Source organism: Leptodactylus fuscus, chromosome 3 (genome assembly GCF_031893055.1).
Source record: "Leptodactylus fuscus isolate aLepFus1 chromosome 3, aLepFus1.hap2, whole genome shotgun sequence".
Lineage (NCBI taxonomy): Eukaryota > Metazoa > Chordata > Amphibia > Anura > Leptodactylidae > Leptodactylus > Leptodactylus fuscus.
This window is the reverse complement of record NC_134267.1, coordinates 111,829,651-111,856,005: the sequence shown is the minus strand read 5'-3', so window position 1 is coordinate 111,856,005 and position 26,355 is coordinate 111,829,651. Positions and strand designations below refer to the sequence as shown.

The 26,355-nt window shown below is 36.2% G+C and overlaps 1 protein-coding gene across 1 annotated transcript in view; it reads left to right on the top strand.

Annotated features, from left to right (window-relative positions):
• The window catches only part of GRIK2 (glutamate ionotropic receptor kainate type subunit 2), a 627,159-nt gene that overhangs the window by 475,554 nt on the left and 125,250 nt on the right, over positions 1–26,355 (top strand). Inside the window, exon 13 of the mRNA XM_075268133.1 lies at positions 10,545–10,663. Coding sequence (XP_075124234.1) covers positions 10,545–10,663 — 119 coding nt within the window. The remainder of the gene's footprint in view (positions 1–10,544; positions 10,664–26,355) is intronic.

The following is a 26,355-nucleotide window of genomic DNA, read 5'->3' as shown; positions in this document are numbered from 1 at the left end:
AACATACCATCAATTCCCTTCCTATAGGGGAGTTTATTCGGGTGAAGAGAGCTTGCTCGGACGAAATTTCTTATCGTAACAATATCATTGATACTAAAGTGAGATGTAAGGCGAGGGGTTATCCCCAATGGACACTTGATAGGGCATCAAACATCGTGGCAAATAAGACTAGGAGTTCCCTTTTACAGTCAAATAGAAATAAAGGGGAAAAGAGTAGATCCAGAAGTGGTGAGGGGTCAAAATTATATTTTTCAACTAAATTTAGCAATCATTATCGTCAGGTAATAGGGATTATTAAACAAAACTTGCCTATCCTTAATCAGGACCCCACCCTTGGTTCCATTCTCTCCGAGGGATGTAATTTTGTGGCCAAACGTGGGGTGACCTTAGGGAATTATCTGTCACCCAGTTTGTTTGTTGACGGCACTTCTACTCTTCACACCTCTCAAACGTGGCTGTCTCTCAAAGGTTTTTTCAAATGTGGACAGCCACGTTGTAATGTTTGCAAATTTGTGCATAAAACAACTTCTTTTTCCAATTCAAGTGGATCACAGTCCTATCATATAAAAGATTTTTTGAATTGTTCTTCAAGTTACGTTATCTATATGATTACATGTCGACTGTGTAACAAACATTACATAGGCTGTACCATCAGACCGCTCAAAGTGCGAATTGCGGAACACCTTTCTAGTATTAATAATAGAAACTCGCTCAAATCAACTGGAGCATCACAACATTTTGTACATGTCCATGATGGTGATACATCAGGGTTCACCTTTAAAGCCATACATTTTGTCCCTAAGCCAATCAGAGGAGGGGATCGAGAGAGGATGCTTCGTATCAAAGAGGCTGAATGGATATTAAAGCTTGACACTAGATTCCCTAAGGGTCTAAATAAAAAACATGATCTCTCATTCATTTATTGAAAGAAAGTCCCTTATTAACACCTTTATTTATTTTTTAGATATATGTATTCCTTAAGGGTCTTTGCTCTATGTCTACCCTGGGGTTATTTTCCCTTAAAAGGTTTTGGTATAATTAGTACATTACCAACATCTATTTCCTTGAGTAGGATGTGTCTCCAAGTGGCGAGAACCATATTACTATTATGTGGAACTTACCTTTGCTAAGCTTGTCCTCGAGGGGTTGTCCTTCTTGTGTAAGGGCAGCGCATGCGCATTATTTGATTGGTATCTATATTTGCCATCTTTAACTAGGGACTCTTTTGCCCTTAGTGTGGCGCATGCGCCGTATATCACATGTTGTTTTTGTAGACTCCATGGAGACGGACATTTCCGTGATTGTAGCTACATCCGGATAACGCTTATACTCTACGGTATTTCTTCCATCTTTCCACCATCATCATAAGGCAAGGTCTGTATATGTGTTTTGTTTTGTTACTTCATTACAGGGGTAGCATCATCTTGGTCAAGCATTCAATTATATATTTTTCTTGCGTCTTTGTTTAAACATATTTTGTAGCGGTTTTGTGGCGTTTTTGAGGTTTTTTTGATTTGTGGTATTTTTATATATTTTTATTTTTATTTCTTTTCATTATTATTTTTCATTTATATGGTTTTTGCATTTTCTGTTGGTGTTTTTTTCACTCAGGTCTCTTTGGTTTATATGGTTTTTGTATATATGATATTTGTACGCTCTCAACAATATATATTTTTCTCTTGCTTTTCTATGATATAATTGTTGTTTGGATTTTCATGTGTAAATGGTATGAACAAGTCTTATTGAGTTCTCCCTGAGTCTTTACCCTTTAGGAGTTAACCTTTACAACAGGTTTTTTTGATTTGTTATCAGAGGTTGGTTTTAAAAGCACCTTGAATGTAGTAGGGTACACAGCTACGAATAAGGATTAAATATCCGAAACGCGTCAGCTATACTTCCTCTGTACCTAGGAGTATGTGCCACACGAATTTCATTGTGTATTTTTAATGGAAATTTTCAAATAAATTTTGTGGATTTTAAAGAAACTGCAGCCTGCTGGATTTCACTTTGGAACTAATTCATGGTCTCACAAAATGGCTGCCGTCAGCACACATCTCAAATACATAATGGAGGTTACACAAGCTGACATCCTCCACACATGCCCAACAATTTATGATTACGATTTATCATTGGCGGGATGAGTTCCTTGACCCTCCCATTTTAATCATCTCTATATCTCTATAAGCAATCATTGTGATATTCCTTATAGGGCCTTAACCTTAACAGTTTCTGTTAGTTCTAAAAATAATCATAGCAAAGATAATTTGTCAGGTTATGTTAGGTTTCACCCTTGGCCTAGATATCTAGATTCAGACAACTCTCCCTTGCCCTCCTTCTGCCCTGGGTCAGTTATGCTGACACAAGGTGTCTGATACTTCAATAGCCAGAATCGAAAGAGGAAAGAGAGAGAGAGTTACGAAATCATATGGTGTAATGCAAGCATCTCTTTCTGCAAATCTTTATATTTTTAGAATAAGCCAAGCTGGATATAAAATGTTCTCCATATCTCTTAAAGGGACATTGCATATCGATCACATTTCCCCCCTTTTGTGATTTAACACAATAACATGTTCAATGCCTGTACTTCAGTTTGAGAACAAACTGCTGGACTTTTAATTCTCTTTCTCTTCACCAGATTCCAGGTCATATAACCAAGCCATTGTGTTAAACATCACAACATCCTAGTTTCTCGCATACGCTGAGTGAGGTTCAATTGATCGTATACCTCCTCAGTGGGATATTATAATGCATGCTACCAAATAACTGCATCTAAGGAGCCCTACGACAGATGCTTTTCTTTTCATAAGGAAGTTTCAGATTTTGACAAAATAGATGCCATTCAACATCAGATAACATAATTGACAGTTAATAATTAAAGATAAGATAATCCTTTAATAGTCCCACAATGGGGAAATTTCAGTGATACAGTTTCATAGATGGTACAGTAGTATATAACAAGAGAGAAAACACATACAAGCTCATGGCAGATAGAGAAATCCTAGGAATCATAACAACTAAAAAGAAAGAAACACAGACACACTGCAGGATCATTTAGTTCTCTGTGTGAAGTGATGTTAATAATACAGCCCGACCATGGTTGGAGGACATGAGGAGGGGGGGGGGGGTCACAGCATGTAGATATAACAGGCAAAAAATGTTGTTGTTTTTTTTGGTACTATTCCGTTATCGGGCCAGCAGAGCTGTTCAGCACTAGTATCGGGACAGCAGCAAGCAAGGCCGCATACCCGCATCGCAGTACAGTTCCGGACAGCATCGCGCATCGCAGATGAGTTTGGGACAGCATTGGGTTCAGCAGCATTCACACACACACACAGCTAATTGTAAGTGGATATACTTTATTTCGTAATTGCCGGCAGAGATGCTCAGCACTAGTTATCGGGACAGCAGCAGCATCGTAGTGAGAGAAATGGACGTGCCGGGCTGGTCCGATGCTGACAGAAAAATTGGGCGCCAAATTAGTGTGTTCGTAGTTGTAGTCACAGTACTCACCATTGTTTCAGTCACAGTTCTCAGCAGTTTTGTCAGATGGATTACACGCTGTGGGATTTACCTGTAGATGAAAAATCAGCAATTGAACTGTTCCAAGCCAATGGTCTGATCCATAAGAGCCGGTTTTGTGTTCGTAACCACCAGATGAAAATGTGTTTTTTGGCCAAAGCATCTCCAAAATGGCGGTGCAGCAAACGTCCGTGTGACGAAAAAAAGGGTGTGAGATCGCAAACTTGGTTTGCCAACTCACGCATTCCTTTTCTTACGGCTGCCCGTTTCATATATTGTTGGTGCCAAGAGCTGACATCCGTAGAGTTTTGTGAACAGCAATTGAAGATGAATCACAACACCTTCGTAGATTGGAATAATTACCTCCGCGAAGTGTGTACAAGTGCCTTAATATCCCGACCTTCTACAAAAATAGGAGGCCTAAACAAAGTGGTTGAGGTGGATGAAAGCCTTTTTACAAAAAGGAAAAACAACAGCGGCCGGGTTCTGCCACCACAATGGATCTTTGGAGGATTGTGCCGTGAGACTAAGGAGTGTTTTGTTGTTGCAGTCCCAGAAAGATCAGCTACAACATTGATAGCTTCTATTAAAGCCAACGTGGCAGATGGGAGTATAATATACTCTGATTGCTGGAAGGGGTATAATACTACAGACTTAAAAGCTGCTGGCTACGACCATTTAACAGTGAACCACAAGTACAATTTTGTTGACCCAAACACTCAGTGCCACACGCAAAATGTGGAACGTTTGTGGGGAAGTGCTAAATGGCGCAATAAAAGACAGCGCGGAACAGCCCGCCAGCATCTGGAGTCATACTTAGCCGAATTTATGTGGCGACAAAATCATTCCAAAGAAACAATGTTCACAGATTTGTTAAAAGAGATCGCTAATTTCATGCCTCCTGTTTAAGACAAGTTATATAACACAGCCCGACACGTCCATTTCTCTCACTACGATGCTGCTGCTGCTGCTGTCCCGATAACTAGTGCTGAGCATCTCTGCCGGCAATTACGAAATAAAGTATATCCACTTACAATTAGCTGTGTGTGTGTGTGAATGCTGCTGAACCCGATGCTGTCCCAAACTCATCTGCGATGCGCGATGCTGTCCGGAACTGTACTGCGATGCGGGTATGCGGCCTTGCTTGCTGCTGTCCCGATACTAGTGCTGAACAGCTCTGCTGGCCCGATAACGGAATAGTACCTTTTTTTTTGCAGAGGTGGGGGACATATGCAGCTATCATGATAACATGTGGCAGTTCCTTTGGTAGGTGGTGAGATCTCATGTTCACAGCTGATAGTTCGGTATCTAGCATCAGCGCTATTGTCCATTAACCACAAAAAAATGCCCCAAATATCCTTCATCACAAGCCCTCCTCTTCCTTTCTTCTTACCACTGTGTTCTACTGCCCAGAGAGGTCTGAAGCCATCCAGGTATACAGGGTGCTGCTCTCTTGCCAAGCTTCCATAAACACATGGGTAGGTGGGTGATGGTAGGTTCCCAGGTTGTAACAGTGTCCCACGTGTCCACAGTAAAAGAAAGAAATACCAGTCAGCTGTAGGCATCTTCACACATCAGCAATAGACGTCAAAAATCATCTCCTTGAAAAGAAGAAGTCCACACTTCCATGTAGGTTTCTCCTCCATGCCACATGGTGTCCATGCTGCCCTTAGCTCCTGAGGGGATGGTAACAGGCACATGTGCACAGGAAAAACTCCAGGTCTTGAGTCATTGTCCATGCTTAACAATAGAAACAAAAGGAACAAAATACTCCACAGGATCTTCCATTCGATTTATAGTTGCTAATTCATAGTGCTAGTTTGGTTACAGGATTCTTGAAGATACAGAGAAAAAGAGTGAAAAAGGAAAGATAAAGGTTGCTCCCAGCTTGGAGCACTGTATCAGGCAGCCACACACAAGGCGGTGCCAGGAAGTATGAAAAAGGATTGCTTTGATGGGACAAAATATACAATATACAGAGTTACTATGCATTTACTATGTGAGTGACTCTAGCTTCATAGTATGGAGCTACAGTGACACCCTATGCTGCTATACAGGTGCAGTAAACATGGTCCTGCCACATACATAAAGTTTCAGATATCAAATAGGATCTGTACATCAGTTAGATAACGTTTTATAATGTTCTTATATGTTCTTTTCTGTATAAGTTACTTTAAGGAAAATGTTTGTTCTCGTACCGTGTTAGCCAGTGGGTAGGAAATATTTTTAAAAAAAAAACTTGATAGTCTTCAGTAGTTGATACCTTTTTAATGGCTAACTAATTATTATTATTAGTTAGCCATTAAAAAGGTATCAACTACTGTAGACTATCAAGTTTTTTTTTTTTTTTTTTTTTTTTTTTTTATAATTTACTATACATATAATTTGACTCACTATAGGTTTCTGTCTAAAGTGTCATTTGAAATTTCATTTTAAAAAAAGAAAAAAAAAAAAAACCTACAGTAAATCAAAGTAAAATTAGTGTTTTTACAGAAGAAGTTTGATGTTGTTGTGCCCTGCAGGGAAACTCATACATTTATAAGATAGTTTTTATAGCTTTAAGTACTAAAATATCATCCTCTGTCTCCATGACTATTTTATATGCAAATGATACAACTAGAGTTCTTCTTGATAACTTGCTTTATATACTTTCATGTAAAACATCTATCATCTATCATTTAATGTTCACTTCCCTGCATGCGCCCTTGTCTTTTTGATTTTACAGTAGGTTCTTGAGCATAGTGAAGATATACACACCTTAATGCATACAATAGACTTAAACTGTAGAAAATTGTTCAAAATAAATTCCTCTCTCTAGAAATCACCAGAAAGTATTGAAGCTTCCATGATTTTACAGCATTAAAGGGGTATTCCCACCACACATACTCAGCAGTCTTCACTCTTGTAAAATCTTCTTTCTTCCTGGTTTCTTGCATCATTTGGTGGGCGGGGTTTCACAGGCAACCTGTCGTTTAGCTCCGCCCCCAAATTCACTATGAAGTACAGGCAGCAGCAACTCCATTCTGTGTTACATACAGAGACTGCCTGTCTCTGCCATAATGAACACAACTGAATTAGCTAGCCTGATAACTGGGAGAACAGAAGAAATGAAAGCAGCTCCTCTCCTCTATCTGAGTGCAGGACCTAGGTCACGTGGTGTAGACACAGGATTAGCTAGATACACAGGCTCGCTCCTGTGTACTTAGCCCCTCCTCCCTCCCCCCTGAGAGCAGCAGATACATAATTTGACTCAGGAGCAGCTAGGTCAGGGCTGTGGCCACAAAGAATTGAATAAAGTAAGATAGTGGACAAACAAAGCAGTTTTGCTGAAGCAGTGTATTTAGGAAAAGTCTTACATCCACATTAACAAGCAGTATAGATAGGATCCTTGTGATGGGACAACCCCTTTAAGTTGAATTTGAAGAGTATTAGAATAAAATAAACTTTGACAAACCTAGCAATGACAAATAAATTGGGTCATATTACTTGTTATATATTTTTAATTGTAATCAGCCCTATGAACAATATGTCAGTTTATCTACAGAGTGTGAAATGAAAAATTCTTTGTTTTTTCAAGTACAGGCTTTTAAGACAGAAGGTGTTCTAATATTGTATTAGTACAGTGAAAATGGAGTGTTTGATTCTCTGAATATTAATGTGTTGGAAAGAATATAGTAAAGAAAATTGAATTCTCTGAAGTGACAGGAACCTTATTTAAATAGTTTTGATTAAATGAAAGATTTTCACACAATTGAAAGGAATGAATAGCAGTTCAGCTCCAAAGAGGCTTTTAAGACTGAAGAAGTTGGGAAAAAACACTATGTCATTAGCAAAGTAATTAGACTTTCAGAGATCTTTAATTAGTTGCTGTCTTTTACTCTGTTTTTTTTTTGTAAATTGGTTCATTGCAAACATGCAGTGTGACTTATCTTCTGTTTGGTGTGAACATATTTTATTTTTCCTGCTATAATCTGATTAAACAGTTTTTTATTGGTCCTGGCAGAAATAAACCTATTGTTTATATAACTACTGTATGCCAAAAGTTTAGCAAAGTCTAGGTCTGTAATATAGAGAGGAAATCTAAGTACATTGTATCTCTTTCTCAAATTATGTACGGTGAGTTCAACATGAGCAAAATTAAAACATGTATTTCCTCTGTGACTATCTTGGTATTAAAAAACAAAAACAAAAAAAAATACAGGACAAAGGGAAAGTAGATGAAGGGAGAAAGTGCTGGGATAATAATTTATATCTGTGTATTGTTTGTGTTAAGTGTTTCTTCAAGAAACCATATCCAGAAGTTGAAAAAAGAAATGCAGCAGGGGGCACTCACCCAACCAGGAGGATAAGTAAAGGCAGTCCTTTTATTTCATCTTGTTAAAAACATATGGAAGTGAATAGTGAACAAGTCATATCACTTGTATGGCTTGAGAAAGCACCCCTGCAGCGCGAAACGGCTGTTGCCTCTAACCATGCTTCATGCTGTATTCACTTCCATGTGTTTTTAACAAGATGAAATAAAAGGACTGCTTTTACTTATCCTCCTGGTCGGGTGAGTGCCCCCTGCTGCATTTCTTTTTTCATTTTGATACTTGCTACCTATGTCAGGGTAGAAGAGCACCACCCATACAAGGAATCATCAATACCATAATACTAAAAGTCGATTTTACTTTATTTGGGGTGAACTTAATTTGGGGCTAGGTCAGTGCCACCCAGCATCTACAACTTTCTTTTTTCCATATCCAGAAGTTGTTTAACATATACCAAAAGAACACTTTTTAACATGTATGTGGCCATAGATACTTATGGGTATGTCACAGGACAAAATATGTTTAGTTTTACCAACTGGATTTAGATAAGATTAACAAGTATCTTCCCAGATATATAATTTAGTCAAACAGAATCCTACTCTGTTCTGATGAGGAATAAAATAAATTTTTGGTTTGGCTGATCTCCTAGTTATGTCTCAGGGATCTGTAATAAGCGCTATATTGGTTTATAGGTTAGGCCTTCACATCTGCTTTCAGTAATCCATTTGAGGAGTCCGCTTGGGGACCTGCCGAATGGAATACTGAACGCATTAAAAAGCAGTGAGCAGTGAAAGCACATGGACCCCATAGACTATAATGGGGTCCATGTGTTTTCCACAAGGTGTCCGCATGAGTCATGCAAAGGGAAAAGTAGTCCTTGAAGTCTATGGGGTTTGTGTGCTGTCATTGCTCACCACTTTTTAATGCATTCGGTATTCCATTTGGGGCATCCCAAGTTGACTCCCCAAACTGAATATCGAATGCACATGTAAACCAGGCCTTATATACTTAAAAGTGGAAATAGAGAACCAGATTTCTCTCTTGTGGTGGAGAACTATTTTGTATATTTTTCCAAAAGACAATTACTTGAAAGGTCACGTTCAATTGAATAGTTGTGTATTTCAGCGTGTATTTTACACCTCAATCTTTGTGAAACTGTATTCCATCTCTCATTGTTTTTAATAGAAGGCACATAGATTTGACATCTTCATCATGGAAAAGTGAATAGACTTACCAATGAATAATGTGGCTTGTCCATAGAAACAGCACGTGGTAGTCATAGGATATGTGACAGTGCAAACTACAACTAAGCAGCTGCTTTGGAAATGTGCTCTTTTATTCTTAAGCATGAAAATGTTCCTTGAACATTTCCTACCTTCCTGCATCAAATGGACTTCTGTTTCCAAGATCTTGTGTTGTGTTTACTTAAACAATTACCCACAAAAATCTTATGGGTCATTGTTTGAACAAGTTGATATTTGGTGTGTCATTTTTAATACAATAAATGTATTGTTCCATATAAAAAAGAGCTAAAAATTGACCTCATTGTTTTACAGCTACTATAATTTCCACACTTGCATTTTTTCACATCAAATGCATTTTTACTTTACTGAATTTTGCATAAAAAGTAGAGAAAATAAGATATATTTTTACTAACTTTTTGTTTTGTACTTAACACTAAAATATAATTTTCTGCAAGCTCTCATATATAAAAATATGCCAGCATGAATGTCCTCTAACATCCACATAATAGCTCCCAATAGACCTCAATACTAGAGATGAGCGAGTAGTATTTGAAATGGCAGTTTCGAATTGTACGCACCCATAGGAATGAATGGACGCAGCTGGCATGCAGGGGGTTAAGCGGCAGGACGCTGGCCCCGTTTGCGTGCCGGCCGTCTCCATTCATTCCTATGGGTGCGTGCTATTCGAAACTGCCTTTTCGAATACGACTCGCTCATCTCTACTCAATACCACTTTTTTCATGAGAACTATTAGAGGTTTATTGTTGATCTGTATATGGCCTATAATGCTTAGTTTGCCTTTGACATTTTGTATTATTTAAACATCAAGTATTTTACATACCTAATCAATTAAAATTCTCCAATACTTACAATATTTTTAGAATCATGATCATTTTTAGTTTAAAACTATACATTCTGAACACCAATACCTACAAAAACACTCTGTACAAAGATACAGTAATATACTGTAATGTGCCTAGTGCAGAAAATATTTAATGATACATGTATCATAGCATGTTCAATGAACAACAAAATAAAAAGTAATAAATCTTCTCTGCAGGCCCTAAATTTGATATATCCGTGTGTTAGGTATTCTTGGCATGTTCTTTAAGACATTTTCAATAGACTATGTTGAACAGTCTACTTACATTTGTCTATATCTTTTTTACCAGCATTTTGTATAAAATAAAAAAAGCCTAATATATATATATATATATATATATATATATATATATATATATATATATATATATATATATATATACACATGTGTGTATATTATATAAATATATATATATATATATATATATATTTTATATAAATTGTTGAAGATTATAATGTTTTATGTCATATGCTTCATGTGAAATGTCATTTTTAAACAAAGTTTTATATCTTTCTGTTCTTTTACAGTGATGATTGATGGATATCTCTTCCTCTTGCTGGATTAATTTTTTTTCTTCATTTGTCACAGGTTTAGCCCATATGAATGGTATAACCCACATCCTTGCAATCCCGATTCAGACGTGGTGGAAAACAATTTTACCTTGCTAAATAGTTTCTGGTTTGGCGTTGGAGCTCTCATGCAGCAAGGTATACGATTCAGCCTTTTCAATCACTTGGGCACCATATCCCACTATTTTCTGGGGATATATCTCACTATGGTACAAGATGCTTGCATGGGTGCCTCTGTGCATGTAGCCATATTCAGCCTTACATTCATGATGAAGCATCTAATAATAGGCATCATCTAACCCAACTCAATTAATTACTCTAAGAACATAAGTGTTCTTGAATCTTACATTTTCATGACATTTGATTGTAATCAACTTAATAACATTTCATAAATCAACAATATCCCATTAGCAGCTGCAGAATATGGCTTTTAACATCTTCACTCCCAAATATCATTTAAAGTGTTTAATTTATTATGTTAATTAAAAAATAGGTATATATTGTTATATTTAGTTTGATAATGATATTCTGTTAAGTAAATTTAGTTATCAAATTAACACGTGTGATCTAGAAATATTAAATATAATATTATCTTTTATTTTTTTTTCAATTATCTGATCGAACTTACGAATTCAACACATAGAGATTAAAATAGTAGTAATAATAAAAACATATTTAACCCTTAAATATAATGGAGAGATTACTACGCAGAGAAATGTAAATGTAAATTTAAATATGTTACAGTATATTTTTAAAAATATGCTCGATTCTTAAATTTAATTATAGTCTTATCAAATTGTATATTTTCAAAATATTTAAAGGTAAAAATAAAAGGATTCTTGTGTATGTGTAAAGGTATACATGATAGAGGAGACCCGTACATTTCTTGCTGTCACCTCCACTTCAGGAAACGGTGGGATATGGTGCTGGACATGACGTTACCTTGGGTACATGACAGTCAGCCCCTAACCGGCACTCTGATACAGTTTGAAGTCTGTCCAATATATTTTTAGAATGTAAATTTGTAAAACCTGAGAAACTTATTATAAAATATTTTTATGACTGTATTTTATTTCTTCCTTCTCTTTTATTCTGACCATTTAAACATTGAATGAATAAATGGAAGAAAGAAATTTTATTATAGACTTTATTAGAACGTATGTTACATATTAAGGTTTTTAGTTTTTGTAAAAAAAAAAGATTTTTTGGCATCCCATTCAAAAATGATACATAAAGACTACGGTATGGTAAGATAAAATTATTGCTTAGGTTGACTTTTTCAACCAATCAAATCCACATTCATTTAAAATATAACCTTCCTTGTTATATGCAATAGCCATATTTTACCCCAAACCAAAATGTAACAGTTGTCAATCATGTATTGACTTCATTTTAGTAAATAATGGATCAATAGGCAGTAGGGTTTAGCTTTTCTATGTTGAAAGTTATATGTCTACACATATATAATTTTTAGTTTATTCTTAACATTTATATTATTGGTACCATGGCCAGCCTTAGGTTAGATTCTACCTTATAGAGTCCATTTTATTTATGAAGCATATTGTGCTTGAATATTTAATTCAAAGAAACCCATTACCATAGCATTCAAACAATAATGCCTAACCAATAAATTACAGAAAGATGCTACACCCTTTGTAACTGTCATAAGTTCAGCTACCAAGTGTGGGATCACGGGTGCAAACTCTAAGTATCCAGGTCATCATAGCTTTGGTCCTTTCTTCCGTAATGACGATGATGTATCTTGTGTGAGCACGCAGGAAATACCCTCAAGGTCAGAGATAATTAATACAGTTACAGAATTCAAGACATAGTGAATTACAGTTAGAATTTTTCTCAAAATATGCTTTTCAACTAATGTTATACTATTTTCAGTAATAATGCATGCCTTGTTCCCAAATTCCCACTCTTTTATATGCAATATCTCATTCTTATTGCTTCTAGTGAGGAAACTTTTTTTTGCCTTGGTCGAAATCATTGTCATCTAGTAATAACTCTAGCAAGATCTGTGCACTAGATAACAATACCTTATAAATATCTCTACCATTATTTTTTCTCATTTTTTATGCTCCCAATAACAGATTCATTGTTTATCATTGACCCTTTCCATGCTAACAAATGCTTTGAAAGGATAGTAGCTTATGCACTCAAATAGGATAGTTAGAATATGATTTTTGATAACTTGTTACAAAACATTGTTGAAAGAAGCAAATTAACTTGTTATACACATGTGCAGCCATGAACACATGTCCTGAACATGTGAAGCCATAAACAAGGGTAAGAGAGAACACATATGTATGCTTTGATTTTTTTAAACTGGTTTTATATAGTTTTTAACATACAAATACCAAAATTATAACACATTTCTTTGGATTTTATGTGTTTTCAATACCCCAGTACCTCCCAATACAGCAGCTGATATACAATTTCATCAATTTAAAAACCATAGATTTGTGACTATTAACTCTGGTTGTTTTTTCATTGCTGTTGCTTTATGCAACATTATAAAGATGGAGTCTAGTTGAAATCTCAAAAGGGTATTTCAGGCTTGATAAAGGTCATAGGGATCAATTACCCAGAGTCCCCACTGATCAGCTCCTTGTAGAGGATGAAGTGTTTGGGTGAACGCTATTCCTTTTCTTCATTTTTTTACAACCCTTATTTTTCAAATTTACATATAAAAACTATATCTCAAGTATACATCAAGTATAATCAGAATTACAACACACCACAAACAACATACACATCCAGTCTACCCAAGGGGTCTCCACAGAGAAAAAAACAACCCTCCAAGCAACTATTATTTTCTGTACACACGAAAGCTCCCACAAAGACCATTTTCTCATGTATTTTTGAGGTGAAAGATCATTTTTCCACATACATTCTCATTCAAAGAGTTTTCTGTATTTTCATGACTATGAAAATTGTAGATTCACACTGAAGGCATCAAAACTATGAATTAACACATGTGCAATTATATAATTAACAAAACACTGTGAAACATCTGAAAATCTGTCTTATATTCTAGCTTCTTCAAAGTAGCCACCTTTTGCTTTGATTACTGCTTTGCACACTCTTGGCATTCTCTTGGTGAGCTATTAGAGGTAGTCAGTCAGTAGAGATGCTTAGCACTTGTTGGCCCTTTTGCCTTCACTCTGCGGTCCAGCTCCACATGTGTTAATTCATAGTTTTGATGCCTTCAGTGTGACTCTACAATTGTCATAATCATGAAAATACAGAAAACTCTTTGAATGAGAAGGTGTGTCCAAACTTTTGGTCTGTACTGTACTTGACCTTATAAACCCACAACAATGCATATTTTTCATTTAAAATAATTACACAGATGCTAGGTGCTTGGTTGTCAAAGTTGATATGATGTTTCTACTGATATATATATATATATATATATATATATATATATATATATATATATATATATATATATATATCCACAGACAGAAAGAGAGAGAGAGAGATAATCTGAAGGTGAAAGGTGAAAGTGGGTGACCAGTTTCATTTAAAGAACAATGGACTATCAAAGTCTGATCTTTACAACATTTGTGGAAATATATCATTGAATAAGCAAAGGTCGTCTTTGGAGAACTCAGAATTAGAGTTGTTTATCTTCATTAGGCTGCAATAGGTTGAAAAACTATCTTCAAAGAGTCTGGCCTCATAGATAGTTACATAGATTGTGTACAAATGGACAAAATTCAAAACCAAGAGTGGTCGACCAACTAAGAGCAAGGTGTATAATAGTCCCTATGGTCACAAAGGAACCTACAGTAATCTCTAAGCAAATAAAGGTCTACATTACATTAGCTTGAGTCTTCCATCAGGAGGACAGGAAAATCCTGAAAATCACATTGTATAAATGTTATAAATGTATTAGAATTTTGCATAAGAAATAAGTATTTGATTACTCTGGCAAACAAGACTTACTTAGTGGCAAAACTCTTGGTGGCAAGCACAGCTGTCAGACTTTTTTTGTAGGTGATGATTAACAAAAATGTAGCTCTTTGGCATTAACACAACTTGCCGTCTTTGGAGAGAGAGAAATGCTGCCTATGATCCGAAGAACACTTTCTCCACAGTCAAGCATGAAGGGGGAAACATTATGTTTTAGGGGTGTTTCTCTGCTAAGGGCACAGGACTACTTCACCGCATCAATGGGAGAATGGATGTTGCTCTGTACCATAGAACCCTGAATGACAACCTCCTTCCCTCCACCAGGACTATAAAAATGGGTCATGGCTGGATCTTCCAGCAGGACAATGACCCAAATCATACAGCCAAGGCAACAAAGGAGTGGCTTAAAAAGAAGCACATTAAGGTCATGGAGTGGCCTAGCCAGTCTCCAGACCTTAATCCCTTAGAAAAGTTAAGAAGGGAGCTGAAGCTCCGAGTTGCCAAGTGACAGCCTCAAAATCTTAATGATTCAGAGATGATCTGCAAAGAGGAGTGGACCAAAATTCCTCCTGACATGTGCGCAAACCTCATCATCAACTGCAAAAAACATCTGACTGCTGTGCTTGCAAACAAAGGCTTTGCCACAAAGTATTAAGTCTTGTTTGCCAGATGGATAAAATACTTATTTCTCTATGCAAAATGGAAATAGATTTGTAAAATTTACACAATGTGATTTTCTGCATTTTATTTTTGATATTCTATCTCTTCTGTTAAAATTAACCTACCCTTAAAATTATAGACTGTTCATGTCTTTGTCAGTGGGCAAACTTTAAAAATCAGCAAGGGATCAAATAATTATTTCCTTTGCTGTATATAAAAACAGAAACAATTCATGATAACAAAGGTACGCAAGATCTTTTTTTAAAAAAATTCCGGCATTTGGGGTATTATGTGCAAAGTACCATATTATAAAGCTTATGATTTTACCAATGCCATGTTAACCTTTTCTATACATTTTATTTTTTGCTATCTGGTTTCCCCTTGGCATGTGTTTATAAAATGTTATACTTTGCCTGAAATGTGTTTTTGTCTTATGCGTTTTGTGTAGCAGGCAGAAGTTCATTTACCTTCATTTTTAAATAAACTTTCTTAGCACCCTATATATTGTAGTTTGTAATTATCAATTTTATTAGATATGTTTAATTGCTGTGAATAAATGAGTACAATTAGTTTGTTTAATCATTGTTATTAGCTATTATGTACACTTATAAGGCTTTCCCCATTAACCAATAGTCATGTACAGTACATTATGTTGATAGGGATAGCATGTTACCCAAGCACAGTCCATTTTTAAGATACAAATTGTCAACCATTACAATATATATATATATATATATATATATATATATATATATATATATATATATATATTGCAAAATGTGAAGCATTTTTATTAGGTGTACTGTTTTGGTGTACATCTGTAAAAAATAATGTGTGACAATGAAGCAACCCAGTGAATGAATTTGCAGAAGATGGGAGTCATGGTTTCTCAGCTTTAGTCTACCAAATCCTCTGGCACTCTACAGGGGCTAGTGCAGTAACAAGGGGGGCAGCATAGCGGAAGATGGTGGTTGTAGTAGTAAGTACCTCCAGGCACTTCCTGTTCTAAAGTCTCCCTGAGCCTAATGGTGATTGGTGTGCAGGATAGCTGTGAGTGCAGGTTTGAGAACTTAGACAATAAGGAATAGTGCAGCCAATACTAAATCTACTGTATTTTGGGCAGTTAAACAACTAAATAACAAATCTTCTATAGATATTGAGGCATAAGCTTGGAATACTATTTGGACTAGAGTTGAGGTTGTTAATAGCTCTTCCTTGAGTAGTTTGGGATCAGACAGTCTCCTCAATGTGTGCTGTTATCTCTTTCACAAAAACACAAAGTATTCCTGCATATAGAGTGTGGGGAATAGGTTTTAAAAAGGGTGTCTGATCTAGTATGTAGCTCATACATTGAATTGTAACTATGAGGTCCAGCCAAATTTTTTCTCACAGACTTGCATTCCACTTCTACAATATGAGCAAAGTAACTAATGACTCATCTCCTGTGATATTTAATACTAGTTCTGACTAGCCCTCAACCTAGCCTGAGCACCCCAGATTCCTATTTCTCTCTAACTGGGTAGGAACTGACTAGTCTCTTCTCTTGACTAGAATGTTATGATTAAGGATTGTACCATTTTCCCAATTTCAATCTCAGTGATTTAGCCCACTAAAGTTATAAAGCACCTTGAGGCAAGAATGTATGTTAAAAACATGTCAGAATGAAAGAACACAGCAAACCACTCAAAAACCGTCCTGTGGTTATCTCTTTGGGAGATTACAACAGTTTAGATCTCTTACTTGGTTAAGCATTCTAAACAGTGAAACACATATCTGAACATGTCCAACAAAGAAGTCCAAGAAGGGATAGATCTGAAGACCAGAGGCATTACCTAATACATTGATAGTATCATACTGACAGTATAATATATTGCATCACAAAAATAGTGCAATCTACTGTATTATGTAAGCAATCGAAATATTGCAAATTCAAGTGCCCTATGCGGCAAAAAAAAATGTTAAAAAAATGTATAATAATAATAATAATAATAATAATAATAATAATAATAATAATAATAATATTAATTCTCTCTCTTCCGAAATGTTATGTTTACTAAAGTGGCATTCCTAAAAACGTCAGTACCTTTTCCGAAGAAAAAAAAAGGAAAAGAAAATGCCACGCGACTTGGTTGACAGTACAATAATAAAATTGGAAAGGCGTGATGCTAAAGAAAAAAAGTATAAGAAAAAAGGGTTTTTAATTTGCAACAGTAGTAAAGCTTAAAAATCTATACAAATTTAGTCACATGGTGAATGTTACAAAATTTATAGTGTTAGGCTGCTTTCATGCGGTCAGTGTTTGGTCTCTGATTTTCATCAGTGACAGTTTGGCAAAACTAGGAATGGGTTAAAAACACAGATACTTCTATTATACCTGATCTTTGTTCAGTCTCCACTCCTAATTTTGGCTCACAATCACTGAACAAAATCACTGCCTTGTGAAAGCAGCCTAAAAGGTAATGGCAAAGTTGCTGTTTCATTCTATTCCCTCTTAGTCAAAGTTAATATAACTTAATCAATGAGATAAATGTAACACAAAGTAAACACTATAACTTGTCTCACAAAAAAAAAATCAAACTCTTCTACAATTATATTTGCAGTTTGCAATAACAAAACATCCATGTTTTTAAAATGATATATAATATTCATAAATTGCTTGGTAATCTGTGCAAATATATGTTGTTAGGAGTATCCCTTTAAGATGAGGTAGAAGGAAAATAACTTATTTATGTGGCTGTCACACTTGCACCCTTGTCCGTCTTTTGGGTTTCTGTCCTAATTCCCAGAGAAATTGGATAGGGGATGGCTTGCCGGCGGTCAGTTTAAAAACCCATTAATTTGAATGGGTTTTTAATGAAAAACGCCAGTGTCCGTATGCAGCCACTCCACCGTTTTTTTCACACGGACACAAAGACAGACACAAAGTCGTCCCCTATCCAGTTTCTCGGAGGATTAGGATGAAAAATCAAAGGGCGGACGGGGGCGCAAATGTGAACGCCCACTAATGGCAAGTATCAAAGGTTTTAAACTGTTTCCAAAAATTAATCAGATAAAAATTCTCAAAAATAGTAATATTCATTCAACGAACAATGGTTATAAAATACTATTTTTTCTGTAAAGAAGCTTAACATTTTCATAAAATAGCATAAAAAGGGTATTGCAAATTATACCTACCATGCATGCTGGGCGGTTCATGCACTGGTCGACGTCATCTTCGGTCTCACCTTAAAAGGGGGGGGGGGGAGGGGTTAAAATAAGATTAGCGGTGCCTGGATAGCATTTTTAAAGGCTGTTCAGGCATATGTGGGGCTCATACGGCATAATTTTGCTGATAGAGCCCCTTTGATTGTTTGATTTGGAGAGGTAAAAGCCTTTATGTCAGGGATCAGGGTCTCACATAAGTTATATCCACTCACTATACTCACTATCAATTCTGTGGGAAATCCATACACCTCAACCATAACACACTACCTACCTACCTGACACCTGGCACACCTATCAGTTATCTGTTCTCAGCAACTGATAAAACAGAATAGAGCAGGAGGCAGACAGCTCCATCTTTTGTGTAGTGGCCGAACCAAGTCACTGCAGATGATACATCAAGATGTCTGGTGTGACCACTAGACAGAGAATATAGCTATCTACATCCTGTTCCATTCTCTGTGTATGGTTTTAAACAATCAATTGGAGTGCCAGTTATCAACACTCATCAGTCTGAAATTGATGGCCTATCCATAGGTTATGTTACTAATATTTTTAACCCTAAAACTCCCTTTAACCCCTTCCCGCCGATGGCATTTTTTGATTTTCGTTTTTCGTTTTTGACTCCCCTCCTTCTAAACCCCATACATTTTTTATTTATCTGCTCCCAGAGCCATATGAGGTCTTAATTTTTGCAGGACAAATTTTTCTTCATGATGCCACCATTAATTATTCTATATAATGTACTGGGAAGCAGGAAAAAAATTCAGAATGGGGTGGATTTGAAGAAAAAATGCATTTCTGCGACTTTCTTACGGGCTTTGGTTTTACGGCGTTCACTGTGCAGCCAAAATGACATTTCCCCTATATTCTGTGTTTCGGTACGGTTCCAGGGATACCAAATTTATATGGTTTTATTTACATTTTGACCCCTAAAAAAAATTCCAAAACTGTGTTAAAAAATTTTTTTTCTAAAAGTCACCATATTCCGACGGCCGTAACTTTTTTATACGTAAGTGTACGGGGATGCATAGGGCGTATTTTTTTGCGGGGCCGGTTGTACTTTTTAGTTCTACCATTTTCGGGAAATGTTATTGCTTTGATCACTTTTTATTCAAATTTTTATCAGAATCAAAACAGTGAAAAAACGGCAGTTTTGTACTTTCGACTATTTTTCCCGCTACGGCGTTTACCGAACAGGAAAAATATTTTTATAGATTTGTAGAGCGGGCGATTTCAGACGCGGGGATAGCTAACATGTATATGTTTCACAGTTTTTAACTACTTTTATATGTGTTCTAGGGAAAGGGGGGTGATTTGAACTTTTAATACTTTTTATATTTTTTTATATGTTTTTTACTTTTTTTTTTTATTTTTTTGCATTTATTAGACCCCCTAGGGGTGTTGAACCCCAGGGGGTCTGATCACTAATGCAATGCATTACAATGCTAATGCATTGCAATGCATTGCAAAAAATCATCCTTTCTTTTGCAGGCTGCATAGACCAGCCTGCAAAAGAGAGGATTTGCAGACAAGCCTGGGAGCCTAATACAGGCTCCCGGCTGTCATGGCAACGGGACGTCAGCCCTGGAGCATGATCCAGGAGCCGGTGATCCCGGGCAAAATGGCGGCGCCCATGCGCCGCCGGGAAAATGGCGCCTCCGGCACCTTTGACCGCGGTGCCGGAGGGGTTAATGCCTCCGATCGGTCCGGGGACCGATCGGAGGCATGAAAGCCGGTTGTCTACTGCTTAAAGCAGTAGACACCTGGCGGCTATGGCGGCCGCCCGGCGCATGTCGGGAAGGGGTTAATGTTCCATTAGGAATACTATCATCATGACTAATTTTAAGTGCAAAACATAAAAAGATTAAGAATAAAACATGATTTGAAAAAGCTAATTTACGTAGTCTCTATCCTTTTAACAAACTATGATTAAATGAATAGTACAAGTACAAATAACAAACTTTGTAATGTTCCTTATGAGAGAAAAAATGATTATTTTTCTAATTATTAGGCTTTTTACTGTTTACCTTTCTTCCTAAACTGACACTCTGAAATTTATCCTAAATCCATTTTACTATAATAAGATGAACTGGAGATCACAATGGTGTTATATTACTTGAAATTCTATGGAGAGGTGAGGGGGAAGAGTAAGCAGGAGGTGAGCAAAAAGAGACACACACATACATTGCTGTAGGTAAATTGTAAGTTTTCTATATTACACCAAACAATTTATTCATATCAATGCTGCATAGGGTTGAGCCAATCTTGAGATTTCAAAAAAATGTTTCAAGGACTTTTCTCAACATAACATTGTTTCGTCATAAGTTATCACAAAGTTATATGCTATTATATTTGTAGCTATTTGTAGCTTTTGTTAGCACATTGTGCTATTGTGTTGAATTTGTTTCTGTTGGCATCTATATTTGTAGATGAATGTTCAAAAAATTCTAAAAATAAGGGCCTTTTTCATATTGATTTTTTTCTTTCATTTTTAATGTATTAACCAGGAAAGTTCCTGTTTATGTAAAATTAATGCATTTACCCATTGCCCATAAGAATTCATGCTTAAAAAAAAAATTCTGAGCAAACATACTAAGCTTTTTACTGAGTGACTCTGTATGGAATAGCACAGTCTGCTCCATAATTACAAACAGTTAGAAATGTGAACCCCATGCAAACAGCTAAATGAAGGTCAATAGAACCAGGGGTTCCAGCGACCTCCCCAATCCACCGCTCGGTAACGGTGACCCTAAGCAAGTCCAGGACAGCTTGTCTTGGACTGGCTTAGGTCAGCAAAAATGCCGCCCTCCCTGTGGCCCTGGCATAGCACCGCCTGAAACGGTCGCTTCAGGTCACCTCATGGGAGGTACGGCACTGAATAGAACACTATTGATATAATGTGGGCCTATGGGTCAATTTAATAGATGTGTCAAGAGAAACATAACCAATATACTGGGTTGATTTTAGGACAGAATAAGGCTGGGTTTACATTTGCTTTGGAGTCTACATTAGGACACCCGATGGAACCCGTTGTAATGAGGTTTTCCAGGCAATGTTGGTGTCCACAATTTTTTAGTGTCTGCAATTTTGTGCAGATGTGAACATGAGGTTACTCTGTAATATGTGACTCTGAAGAGTACACAGGGAATTTTAACAAAATTCCTGTTAACAAATGAAATATCATACAAGTTATGCCATACCAATAGAAATACTGTACATTTCTAATGTACCCAAAATGTGTAATACTTAGGGTCTTCCATGTATTTTGAAGTAAAGTGTGCCAAATTTATTAAGAGAAACAAGTTTTCTGATTTAGGTGCATTTTCACCAGACCATATGCCAGTAATTTACAGGCATTGTCCAGTTTCAGTGAACAGATGTTATCCGTTATATAAGGAAAAGTTTTACAAACTTCCAATAAAATCTATGTCAATTCCTTTTGTAGATCTTGTGTGAAATGTGATTCATAGTTTATTGCGGTGGATAACACTCACTTCATAATCATGAGATGGACAGTGCATGGTCATGTGACATACAGGGGTAGGGCTCATTACAAGACAGAGCTTTGATTTGTGTCCTGTGGTTAAAATGAGCAGAATACCAGCTTGTCCATCACGTGACCATGGACGTCACTGCAGGGAATTAATTCAAAAAGTATATTGGAAAATTGTTTACTTTCTCATTATACAAACAATATGATTTTGTTACTGATACTGGACATCGCCTTTAACTCAATGCCTGCTTGTATACATTGGTGATATCATTTAGACCAATTTCTAGAGTAAATTAGATCGCAATCCATCAATTTTTCACACGTTTTGAAAACTGGCAAGATAATTTGCAAATCTGAAAATTTATGTAATTGAGTTAATAAACACCTAATATAATTAGAAAGACACTATTTACTTCTGTATGTAAAATTAAGAAATAAACCTTGACTCAAAACCTGCTAATTTAGGAATGGAGTAGATAACCTTGGTTATCTACGATACTTTTCATTAGGTCACGCATAATAAAAAAAACCCTGAAATTTATGGTTCTGTGTGTCAGAGTTTCAGAACAAACAGTTTTATCTGTTCTTATGGATGTCAGTGACCTACAGAAAGCTATTTAATTTCTGTCTCTAACAAAAATGCAGCTTTTTAACTTCAATTAAAAAAATTTTGTTTTTGCAGTTATGCTATTTATTAAATTTTCAGCACTGTTGTGTAGAAAAATCTTTATTTTTCATTGTTTTTTTTCCTGTAGGGTTTTATGTACTACTGTTAGTTTTCTAACTAGGATTTACCATATTGGTTCAACATAAAAAACATTGCCGAATGAAATTTACCATAGCATTAAATATACAGTTCAATGGATTTAAAGTGTGTTTGTTTAAAGCGTTGGAGAAACCCATCAGGCCTCTCTTTATATATCTATATAGAAGCTATTACTATCTTCCTTCTACTACCATTCAGATGTCTCCTGTAGGAACTGTGTATAGGGGAATCTATTTAGATTAGTGGATCGAAGTACAATCTTTTCAGGGCACATCTCAGAGAGAAAAATCAAAGCTTTGGATCCATAGGAGGTAGCTTGCTATATAGGTACAGTTTCAAATATTAGGGCATGCATTGGAGATTGAATCGATTCTTGCCCTGGAGCGCTTTCTAGCCTGAATTATCTATTTATTATAGTTGGCTGAACACAGATGTGTGATGTATTTGATGTACATTCCGGACATCATTTACACAAACCATTTAAACATATAGGCCTGAATATTTGGGCTTACTTGGACCATAACAGCCCTATACATAAAATTAGGCAGAATAACATTAAAAGTTAAGTTTTATTTGGGATTTTCCTATTATTTTTGGTTAATATCTTTGAGACCTATCAGTAATTTGCTTTGCTATAGTAAATGACAAAACAATAAATATAATCTAATTAATAATTGTATACAGCAGCACCAATAATGATGCACACTGTAAAATTATTGTGCTATTTAACCTGCACAGTACCAATGATACCACTAACTCAACTCTTCTCAAGGTCATCTCAAAACAAGTCCTGATAAACCTATGGCAATAAAAACAATTAGATAAATCATAGTAAAAAAACAAACAAACATTATTTTAATAGTGTTTTATTGTTCAAATGTAGTAGAACATAAACAAATTCAAGTAAATTGCAACAAGCAAATATCACAAACTTTAATTTGACACTTACTGTAATACCTACAGTTGGAAAGAACTTTAATTTGTGTGTTTATTTATAACCACCCAGTGAACTGCAGTCTTTCAAAGCATTTCTTTCTTTTTTTTTTTCTATTATGTTGTGATATTGTGTTAGGGTAAGTTCACATGGGGTTTTTGGAATCGGAACCTTAGGCGGAGGCCACCTCAGGTTCCGATCCAAAAACCGGGTAGTTATGACTGAAAGCCGGTACACTGCACCGGCATCCAGCCGCACACTCTGCTCCAGCTTAGACCCAATGAATGGACCTAGTCCAGAGGAGGGAGTGTCTTCAAGCCAAATCACGAGGCACCTCAGCCTGAAGAATGAGCATCTCGCTTCTCTTTTCAGGGAGCCGGAAGAAACGGCTCCTGGAAATACGACCTGAGCGGTTTCCATTAATTTCAGTGGGAGCCATCGTTTTGTTCAAGGTTTTGAGGCAGATACGGCCTCAAAACCCTGACCAAAAAACTCTGTTTGAACTTACCCTTAAACTGGTTTCAAGACAAATTGAAATCCTTACCCAAATTGGAGATCAAATGATTGCAAGACTGACAAATTCAAGATAAAAAAATACTCAGGAAAATATCCCTTCAACTTCTATTGAAATCAATTGTAGGCATATTTGGAACATTTGAAACTCCTTCATGCCACAGCCAATTTTCCTTTTTTTTTTTTCATTTTCATTTTTCATAACCCCCATTCCAAAAGCCATCGTTTTTTAATTTTTCAGTTCACAGAGTCACATGAAGGATTATTGTTTGCAAAACAAATTAGTTTGTAATGTCACCATTCAATATCTTGTACAATGCACTAGGAAGCTGGAGAAAAAAATCAGAATGAGATGGAAAAAAAACGCATTTGAAACAATTTATTTTGGGTTTAATTTTTACAACATTTACTATGTGCCAAACATTACATGTTAGCTATATTCTCTGGGTCAGTACAATCACGATGATAGCAAATTTATATAGTATTTGTAATGTTTTGATACCTTTTAAAAAATTAAAAACTTTGCAAATTAAAACAAAAAGTGTGCCATATTGTGACACCTGTAACTTTTTTATATTTAAGTGTAAGGATCTGGCAGCATGTAATAGATCCATACTAATGACAAGCCTGGGAGCCTTCAATAGGCTCCAGACTGTCATGACAACCAATTACCACCCACCAATGACGTTCTGGAGGGCAGCAATCAAGTAAAGATGGTGGTGCCCATGGCTCCTACACACTTTAGGTGCCGTGTTCCCGTTTGATTGTAGCACCTAAAGTGTTAGCAGTTGCATTCGGTGTTGGCTCTGATCACTGCTTTTAGTGGCAGGTACTGGTTGTATTATACAGACAATCTAAAATGTATGTCCTATCTTATGGATAGTTGAAAAGTTAGATAACACTTTTTAAAACCTTCTCCAAAAGCTCCACCGTATCACAGACCTTGTTCTATGAACCTCCTACGATTGTTGTAGTTTCATAAAATATAGTGTTTAGGTTTTAGGTTCAGACCAAAAGTTTCATTTGATTCAAACCATTTGATCTCAACTGGCAGTGCAAATAAATTGCTTTAGAAAATGATGTAAGAAACGTTTGGTTTCTAGGGGTAACACCTTACTATTTCTGTAACACATACACAGCCTTATCAATATCAAAGTGACAGAAACGGATACAGTATGACTATGGGTAAACAAATGGCAGTCGGAGATGACAAACAACCTGTTAAAACATACTGTAGTATAGTATTTTTTATTGATTATTGTTTTTTCCTTTTCATTCATAAAGACAAGAACAGTGAGACAACATACAACCAAAAGCAAAAGTACATATCCAGCAACCCAGCGTTCCAGACAAAGTCACTTGTGGCTTCTGAAGACCAACCCACATAGGGACCAATCAAGCACCGAAGTGACTTTAACAATAATACACCATGTTCTGAGTAACAAGTATAGTGAATATAAGTGACATCAACAAGAAAAATCTTTACACATAATGCATAAGTCATGACTCCAGACCTCTTGGAGAGAACACCTCTTGTGTTCTCTTGACGTTACAACTCTAGGGGAAGGGGGTTATAAAAAGATCCTTAGATGGAAGGCCAGGGATACTTAGCCACATACGAATTAAACTCAGACTTGAAAAGCAGTTTATCACTCTGGGAGGTTAGGTTATGCCAAATGGCAATAAACCTGTAAAAGCTCCTTATACCTAACAGAGTTTTTCCCTCTTTCTCACTCTTTGTACAGCAGTTACAGTGTTAGACAGTTGAGGCAAGTCTCCGACCCCCTGCTGGCCTCTAACGTAGAAAAGTAAGAGTCCACCAACAACATACTTAAAGGGTTATTCCCATCTACATAATTATTTTTTAATTTGTAGATAATTAAAAGTTAAACATTTTTGCAAATGTAAGTAATTAAAAATTCTGCAGAGTTTTAAGATTTTCTCTAACTTTCTTAGTGGTGACAGTCTGTTATCTTGATCGCTTGCCATGGATATGACCACCAATGCAGAAACTTTCTAAGGTCAGAAAATCAGCCATGATTTCTTTATTGTGGCCGGGATATCTTCTGATACATGTAGTGTCCCTGCCTGATACCCCAGCTACAATAAGAAAATCATAGCTGGGTTCCTGACAAATCCCAGACCATAGAAAGTTTCTGCATTAGTGGTCATATCCATGGCAACTGATCAAGATAAAAGACTGTCACCACTAAGAAAGTTAGAGAAAATCTTTAAAACTTTGCAGAATTTTTAATTACTAATATTTGCAAAAATGTTTAACTTTTAATTATCTACAAATATAGATATGATTATGTACATGGGAATACCCCTTT